The sequence below is a fragment of the Protobothrops mucrosquamatus genome, unplaced genomic scaffold (genome assembly GCF_001527695.2).
Source record: "Protobothrops mucrosquamatus isolate PMUCROS unplaced genomic scaffold, P.Mucros_1.0 scaffold4593, whole genome shotgun sequence".
NCBI lineage: Eukaryota > Metazoa > Chordata > Lepidosauria > Squamata > Viperidae > Protobothrops > Protobothrops mucrosquamatus.
Genome location: NW_015390496.1, coordinates 8,425 through 17,778, shown reverse-complemented (window position 1 = coordinate 17,778; position 9,354 = coordinate 8,425). Strand labels below are relative to the sequence as shown.

At 45.7% G+C, this 9,354-nt stretch overlaps 1 protein-coding gene across 1 annotated transcript; it reads left to right on the top strand.

Moving 5' to 3' along the window:
• Nucleotides 1-4,947: 4,947 nt before the first annotated feature.
• LOC107299138 (vasotocin-neurophysin VT-like) lies at nucleotides 4,948-9,042 on the top strand. Its single transcript, XM_015828506.1, has 3 exons — nucleotides 4,948-5,067; nucleotides 7,475-7,676; nucleotides 8,879-9,042. The coding sequence occupies exons 1-3, from the start codon at nucleotides 4,948-4,950 to the stop codon at nucleotides 9,040-9,042; spliced, it is 486 nt and encodes a 161-aa protein (XP_015683992.1).
• The last annotated feature ends 312 nt before the right edge of the window (nucleotides 9,043-9,354 follow it).

Genomic DNA, 9,354 nt, shown 5'->3' with positions numbered 1-9,354 from the left:
GAATTGCTACTCCAGACCTAAAGGAAAGAAGCCTGTGGATTCGACCATCCTGGGCAGCTGCCAGCCCTCCGAGGGTGACCTGGCTGACGTCTTTACGCTTTGCCAGATGCCCTTCTGCATATTCATGGCACATCCGCGGGTCCTTCCCCGCTGGCATCCGGCCTGCAATGTCTTTCCTTGGGGACCTGCACCGCAGGGAGAGTTTAGCTCGGTTGAAAAGAATCAGGATGGAGGGATGAGGGATGGGAGGTGGGGCGGTTTCGATAGCCTGGAGGTGTAATCACAAGAAGGCAAGCAACGTGAATGCAATCCTAAGCCCACTCTGTTGTTTTCCTACAGTTAGGAAAAGTTCCTGAACAACCTGCCTCCAGTGGAACAACCTGCCTCCAGAAGCGGTGAATGCGCCAACACTGGAAGTTTTTAAGAAGAAACTGGACAGCCATTTGTCCGAAATGGTATAGTGTTTCCTGCCTGAACAGGGGGTTGGACTAGATGACCTCCAAGGTCCCTCCCAACTTTATCATTATTATTATTATATTATTATCAAGTCTCGACCTAGAATAGAATAGAGCTGGAAGGGACCTTGGAGGTCTTCTAGTCCAGCCCCCTGCTCAAGCAGGAGAACCTACACCATCTCAGACAGGTGATTGTCCAGTCTCTTCTTGAAAATTTCCAGTGATGGGGCGCCCACGATTTCTGGAGGCAAGCTGTTCCACTGGTTGATTGTCCTCACTGTCAGGAAGTTTCTCCTTAATTCCAGGTTGCTTCTCTCTTTGATCAGTTTCCAACCATTGTTTCTCGTCCTTCCCTCTGGTGCTTTGGAGAATAACGTGACCCCCTCCTCTTTGCGGCAGCCCCTCAAATACTGGAATGCTGCTGTCATGTCTCCCCTATTTTTTATTTTCTTTAGACTAGACAAACCTAAGTCCTGCAGCCGTTCTTCGTATGTTTTAGTCTCCAGGCCTTGGATCATCTTAGCTGCTCTTCTCTGAATTTTTTCCAAACTCTCAACGTCTTTTTTGTGACATGGTGACCAAAATTGGCTGCAGTATTCCAGGTGTGGTCTCACTAGCGCTTTATAAAGCGGTGCTAATACTTCGCGTGATCTTGATTCTATACCTCTGTTTATACAACCCAGGATTGTATTAGCTTTTTTGGTTGCTGATCAGCAAAGAGTGCAGAGAAGAGCAGCAAAGATGATCAGGGGACTGGAAGCTAAAGCATATAAGGAACGGCTGCTGGAATTGGATATGTCTAGTTTAACGAAGAGAAGGACAAAGGGGGACATGATAGCAGTGTTCCAATATCTCAGGGGCTGCCCCAAAGAAGAGGGAGTCAAGCTATTTTCCAAAGCGCCTAAAGGCAGGACAAGAAGCAACGGATGGAAACTGATCAAGGAGAGAAGCAACTTAGAACTAAGGAGAAACTTCCTGATAGTTAGAACAATTAACCAGTGGAACAACCTGCCTCCAGAAGCGGTGAATGCTCCAACACTGGAAGCTTTTAAGAAGAGACTGGACATCCATTTGTCTGAAATGGTATAGGGTTTCCTGCCTGAGCAGGGGGTTGGACTAGATGACCTCCAAGATCCCTTCCAACTTTACTACTACTACTACTACTACTACTACTACTACTACTACTACTACTACTACTACTACTACTACTATTATTATTATTATTATTATTATTATTATTATTATTAATTATTATTATTATTATTATTATTATTATTATTATTATTATATCCCTAAAGCTGGGAAGAAGTGAGGCCGGACTCTTCTGCGTAAACTGTGTTTTTTCCAGAACGAAACGTAGGAGAAAAAAGGAGGAACTCTTCCTTCAAAGCCACTCCTGGAAGTCTCTTGTCCTACACAGATGGGAAAACGGGCGCAGGGGGAATTTTGGGGCTGCAGCCAAAGAGTCCCACGTTCCTCGTCATGCCGAGCCAAAGGAATTTCCATCTGCAGCTTGGCAGAAGATCGCTGCAGCTATTTGGCTGACGTCAGGTGTGTGTGGAGGATGGTTTGAAATATTGCCAGGAGCCCCCTCAACCCCCCCCCCGGTCCTTCTCCCCATCTTTTTGGCCTGGCCACAAAAGAGGGGTTGGAGATGTCACCAATCGTCGTGTTCACACAATGGCTCGGGTTGACCTGTTTTGTGTTCACAAGACGTATGGAACTCCTTTCACCCAAGAGCCTAAAAGAGTCGCTTGCTTGTTGTGGGCAGCTATAGAAAAAGGGATAAGAATAGGAGTAAGAATAGAGGGAAGAAGAATGGAATGGAATGGAATGGAATAAAAGGGAAGGGAAGGGAAGGGAAGGGAAAGGAAGGGCGGAGAGAAAATAGAAAAGAATAGAAAATAGCCATGACAGTCAGCTGAGTGACTTTGGGCCAATCACCAGGGGACGGTGAGTTCTAGTCTCGCCTTAGCCGTGACAGCCAGTTGAGTGACTTTGGGCCAATCACCAGGGGACGGTGAGTTCTAGTCCCGCCTTAGGCATGAAAGCCGGCTGAGTGACTTTGGGCCAATCACCAGGGGACAGTGAGTTCTAGTCCCGCCTTAGCCATGACAGCCAGCTGAGTGACTTTGGGCCAATCACCAGGAGATGGTGAGTTCTAGTCCCGCCTTAGCCATGACAGCCAGCTGAGTGACTTTGGGCCAATCACCAGAGGGGAGGGTGAGTTCTAATCCTGCCTTAGACATGAAAACCCAACTGGGTGACTTTGGGGCAGTCCTTCTCTCTGAGCCCAACCACCTCATAGGGTTGTTGTTGTTGTTGTGGGGAAAATAGGAGGAGGAAGATACATTGGATATATCCGCCACCTCGAGCTATTTGTAAAAATAATAATGCCAGAATACAAATGCATAAATAAATAAGGGACTATTAGAATGTTAACTTAAAAGCATTAGAACATCACATAACGATAGGTAAGGAAGAAACCTTTAAGGGAGACGGGCAGTTCAGAAATAGGAAAAGTAAGTAAGTATGGAAGGAAGGAAGGAAGGAAGGAAGGAAGGAAGGAAGGAAGGAAGGTGTGAGTTAATCAACCAGTGAGCACTCCATCACTAGAGATTTTTAACAAGAGATTGGACAATCACCTGTCTGAAATGGTGTAGTTCTCCTGCTTGAGCAAGGGGCTGGACTAGAAGACCTCCAAGGTCCCTTCCAGCTCTATTCTATTCTAGGTCAATGACTTAGGAACTAACCCTAACTTTCCCTGTTCTATTCTATTCTATTCTATTCTATTCTATTCTATTCTATTCTATTCTATTCTATTTTAATTTCTATTCTATTCTATTCTATTCTATTCTAATTTCTATTCTATTCTATTCTATTCTATTCCATTCTAATTCTCTATTCTATTCTATTCTATTCTAATTTCTATTCTATTCTAATTTCTATTCTATTCTATTCTAATTTCTGTTCTATTCTATTCTATTCTATTTTATTATAATTTCTATTCTATTCTATTCTAATTTCTATTCTATTCTATTCTATTCTAACTCTCTATTCTATTCTATTCTAATTTCTATTCTATTCTATTCTGTTCTGTTCTTATTCTCTATTCTATTCTATTCTAATTTCTATTCTGTTCTATTCTACTCTATTCTAATTTCTATTCTATTCTATTCTAATTTCTATTCTATTCTATTCTAATTCTCTATTCTATTCTATTCTATTCTAATTTCTATTCTATTCTATTCTAATTACTATTCTATTCTATTCTATTCTAATTTCTATTCTATTCTCTACTCTGTTCTCTTCTGTTCTGTTCTATTCTTTATTCTTTATTCTATTCTATTTTCTATTCTGTTCTATTCTATTTTCTATTCTATTCTATTCTAATTTCTACTCTATTCTATTCTATTCTATTCTTATTCTCTATTCTATTCTATTCTAATTTCTATTCTATTCTGTTCTATTCTATTCTATTCTATTCTATTCTAATTTCTATTCTATTCTTTACTCTGTTCTGTTCTATTCTTTATTCTTTATTCTATTCTATTTTCTATTCTGTTCTATTCTAAGTGTCCATCGAGATTCTCAGTCACCCAGGTAATCCAGTTGTCCCAAAGGTGCTTTTTTTCAGAAGGCAACTGGACTTTCTTGTTTTTCTTTGAAGACCTTTCGCTTCTCCTCCAAGAAGCTTCTTCCGCTCTGCAACTGACTTTCTTCAGTTTACCAAAAACGAACCCGAACCGAAGAAGCTCCGTGGAGGAGAAGCGAAATCTCTGCAAAGAAGAACAAGGACGTCCAGTTGCCTCTTGAAAAAAAAAGCACCTTCGGGACGACGACGGGAGCCAGTTTTAAGCCAAGGGAGCTTTTCCAGAACACAAAACTTAGGCCGAACTTTTAATCCTTCGGAGAATAGGACCGTGCCAGACGTGGCTTCCAAGCATGGCATATGCTTTTTAAAAGCGGGGGAAGACTTGGAGGCCTTTCGCAGTCAACCTAGCGATGTTGACGAAGGTTTTCAGCCTTCGTAAAATAACAACATCCCTGCCAGGGGAGAGGGGAAAACAATTAATAAAAAAAAAAAAAGATTTTGGACAGAGAGAAAAAAAACCACCCTGATTTTATTTCTCGTCGCTGCCAGCCAACCTCGTCTCCGCATCCGACTCACAATGTTGACGATGCCCTGATTAAAAAAAATAATTGGCTGACAATTCAGCGGAGCCTTGGGAGAAATGAACAGCTCTTGGCACCAAATGGCTCAATTATGGGCCTCGCTCGGAGGGCGGCTCGTGGGTGGGAGGTCTGCGGAGGGAGGGGGCCGGAGAGCCCCCCCACCTCTAGCAATGTTGGGGGGCGCAGCGTTACAGGGCTCCAAATATAATTGATGCGAACGATATAAATACGGGGCCGGGATGCAGCCAGGAACGAGACACAAACAGCAAGAAGGCAAAAGACAACAGGAGCGCGCCCAGTTGCCAAGCCTTTGAAGATGCCTGCCGGGGTCTTTGCGGTGTCCCTCTTTTGCCTTCTCACCTGGTCTTCAGCCTGCTACATCCAGAACTGCCCCCGAGGAGGAAAGAGGTCCATGCCCGATGCAGAAATCCGACAGGTAAGGAGAAAAAGCATCCCAGGTGTTTGCATTTAGCCTTCCTGCCTCCCCCCCCCCCCACCCTTATTTGCAAAATAGAAGTCCGGCATGCATTCATACCCGTGGGAGACCTAAGCTGTACCGTTAAATCCCAAAGGTGTGTTTTTTCCCCAAAAAAGGTAACTGGACTTTGTTGGTTTGTTTGTTTGTTTGTTTGTTTGAAAACGTTTTCCTCCTCCCCCCCCCCCATTTCCTTTCCTTTCCTCTCCTCTCATCTCCTCCCTTTCCTTTCCTTTCCTTTCCTCTCTTCTCCTCCCTTTCCTTTCCTTTCCTCTCCTCTCTTTCCTTTCCTTCCTTTCCTCTTTCCTTTCCTCTCCTCTCCTCTCTCCTCTTTTCTCTTTCCTTCCTTTCCTTTCCTTTCCTCTCCTCTCCTTCCTTTCCTTTCCTTTTCTCTCTTTCCTTTCCTTCCTTTCCTCTTTCCTTTCCTTTCCTCTCCTCTCCTCTCTTCTCCTCTCCTCTCTTTCCTTCCCTTCCTTTCCTTTCCTCTCCTCCCTTTTTCTCCTCTCCTCTCCTTCCTTTCCTCTCCTCTCCTCTCCTCCCTTCCTCCTTTCCTTTCCTTTCCTCCCCTTTCCTCTCCTCTCCTCTCCTTTCCTTCCCTTCCCTTCCTTTCCTTTCATCTCCTCTCCTTTCCTTATCTCTTTTCTTCTCTTTTCTCTTTTCTTTTCTCTTTACGTTTCTCTTCTCTTTTCTTTTTTCTTTCCCCTCTCTCCTCCTCACTTTCCTTTCCCCTTTTCCCTCCCCCCGCTGTCCTAGGATTTGCTTTTGTAACTTTTTGCCTCTTATTCTATCATCTAATGAAACTTTATAAACTCAGGAAACGTTTCTCGCCCACGGAGCTTCTTCAGTTCTGCCCCCGGCTTTCTCGGTTTGCCACGAAAGAACTGAAGAAGCTTCTTGGAGGAGGAGGAGGAGGAGGAGGAGGAGGAGGAGGAGGAGGAGGAGGAGAACAAGAGTTGGAAGGGACCTTGGAGGTCTTCAAGCCCAACCCCCTGCTCAAGCAGGAGACCCGATACCATTTCGGACAAACGGTTGTCCAAGAAGTGAAGTGTTTTCAAGAAAACTTTGACAAGCACCTTTGGGACAATCATGACCTGGACGGTTGAGAGTCTCCATAGACACTGATATCCGTAAAGATAAGGAAGGATCTGGAGGCTCCATCATATGACGAACGGTTGAGGGAAGTAAGTACGTCTAGCCCAGGGGTAGGCAACCTTGGCTCTTTTATGACTCGTGGACTTCAACTCCCAGAATTCCTGAGCCAGCCATGCTGAGGGGAAAGGGAGAGATTTCCAAGCTGAGCCATGCTGGCTGAGGAATTCTGGGAGTTGAAGTCCATGAGTCATGAGGGGGCCATAGTTCCCCCATGCTGGCTCAGGAATTCTGGAAGTTGAAGTCCACAAGTCTTAAAGTTGCCAAGGTTGAGGACCCCTGATATAGGGCAGGGGTGGGCAACCTTGGCTCTTTTATGACTCGTGGACTTCAACTCCCAGAATTCCTGAGCCAGCATGGCTCAGCTTGGAAACCTCTCCCTTTCCCCTCAGCGTGGCTGGCTCAGGAATTCTGGGAGTTGAAGTCCACGAGTCATAAAAGAGCCAAGGTTGCCTACCCCTGGTATAGGGGTATCTTGCTCAATAGTAGCAACTGTGAGAGGGACCTCGGAGTCCTAGTGGACGATCCCTTAAATATGAGCCAGCCGTGTGCTGCAGCTGCCAAAAAAGCCAACACAGTGCTGGGCTGCATTAACAGAGGGATAGAATCAAGATCAGGTGAAGAGTTAATACCGCTTTACAAGGCCTTGGTAAGGCCACACTTGGAATACGGCATCCAGTTTTGGTCACCACAATGTAAAAAAGATGCTGAGACTCTAGAAAGAGTACCGAGAAGAGCAACAAAGATGATCAGGGGACTGGAGGCTAAAACATATAAGGAACAGTTGCCAACTTTCATGCCTCAGGTGAGACTAGAACTCACCGTCTCCTGGTGAGTGGCCCAAAGTCACCCAACTGGTGCCTTCACCACCACTAGACCAAACTGCCTCTTAAAGCAGCCACCCTCAAAGGATGGATTGCTCTCCTGATCACTTGCCACTTTTTCATTTTATCGTTTTTGCTTTCTCTGCAATGTGTGTCTTGGTCAGGCTTACTGTTGGGTATGAGTGTTCCTGGCATTTGAAGGTCACACCATGTTCGAAAGACGCTTGAAAAATTGCACGGGAGATTAGTGGCCATTTAGGGAACCTCCAGGCTGAGCAGCAGTCTACCTTAATGTTTTGGGATTTAGCACCAGGAAGGAACTACGGCAGCTTAACAGGAACGGATGCCTCCAGATGTGAATCCTCTTCTTTTTCCCTTTCTCTCCTCTCTTTTAGTGTATCCCTTGCGGCCCTGGCAACAGAGGAAAGTGCTTCGGGCCCAACATCTGTTGTGGAGAAGAGATGGGCTGCCATTTTGGGACTTCGGAGACTCTGCGGTGCTTGGAGGAGAACTTTCTCCCTTCTCCCTGCGAGGCTGGTGGGAAGCCCTGCGGTGCAGGCGGGCGATGCGCGGCCCCTGGCATTTGCTGCAATGATGGTATTAATTTGGGGGGGTGAAAACAGGAGTGGGGAAGAAAGGGGAAGTGGAGAGAAAAAGAAATATCAGACAAGTTGTAAAAAGATTTAATTGCACACATCCTCAGCCAAAGTTTAGGTTGATTGGTGCTGTGAATTGTTATATTTTTTTCTCTCTGAAGCCCTAAAGCAGGGCTTTTCAACTAGTGGTACGGGTATCACCTGTGGTACATTGGCACCTGGCAGGTGGTACGCGACCATCCTAGAAAAGTGGTAGTGAGGGAGGGGAATGAGCTGAACCGGTGGCAGCACCGCACAAGCCTGAGCGAGAGATGGCTGGAGCTGCAGGGATGTCAGGGCTCAGCGGAAGCGCCAGGATCAGTGCCAGGCTCCAGCTGGAGCTCGGCACTGATCCTGGTGCTTCTGCTGAGTCCAGAAGAAGCACCGATCAGCTGGAATGTTGCAGCCTCTCCAGGGTCTTGTGATTTACATTCAGATGCTTGGCAACTGATTCATATTTATGACGGTCACAGTGTCCCAGGGTCTTGTGAAGTGACCAAAATCTGCTGCAACCACCCAGCAGACGGGGGGGGGGGAATAAAAACCAAACACCCCTCCCACCCCACCCCCGCTGCCAATCCTCAACAGAAATGGTCACAACAATGGAAACCTCGGACAGGAGGAAGAGCGCTGCCAGGCGGGCGGGCAGGTAGGTGTCTTGCTCGGCTGTGGCTTGGAGGGCACATTTTTCAGTGCCATTGTAACTTCGAACAGTCACTAAACGAACTGTTGTAAGTCGAGGACTACCTGCACTTTATCACTTTTTTCTGTTTTTCTTTTTTGGTCACCAAGTTTTTGACACCTTGCTAGGCGACTGGTGGTACTCGGATATTGCCATATCCTAAAAGTGGTACAATGGGTGAAAAGGTTGAAAAGCCCTGCCCTAAAGCATTCCGTTCTCTAACCAGATGCCCTCCAGATGTGTTGAACTTCAACTCCCAGAACTCCCGATAGTCCTGGGCGTTAAAGTTTGAGGCGTCTGAAATGATTTCAGCAAGTTAAAATCATCCTTTTCCTCTTCTGTAAAGGTAGCCCTCGTTTATCAACTGCCCCACCCCATTTGCAGCGCATGTTCTTCTTGACTACCTGTCTGGGACTGACCTTGGAGGCATGGCGGGCAATGCCAAAACTCAGCGGGTTCTTCTCCTTCCCATCTTTTCACAGAGAGCTGCGTGTCCGATGTTGCCTGCGGAAATGAGAACGGCGAGAGAGGACGGATGTCTCCGGAAAGGAATTTGACCATGTTGGACAGCTCGGCCGGAGATCTCCTTCTCCGACTGATGCACCTGGCAAACAAGCAACAACAAGAAAAACCACAATTTTATTAAGGTGTCGGAGAGCCGGCGTTTCCGTTGGCGTAACGGGCTTAGAACCCGAAGCAGCCCTAAAGTGACCCAAAGCCTATAACCGTTTAAGAATAAGATGTAAATACTCTACCCCAAAACCAGCTCTAAATGAATAAAAGTCTTCTTGCATTGTGTGACAAATTTGTTCATGTGTGGTTTATGAAGAGAAGTCCCTTGCGGTGTGAAGGATTATCACAATAATAATAATAATAATAACAACAACAACAATAATAATAATAGTAACAACAACAAAACAACAACAACAACAACAACAACAACAACAACAACAATAAT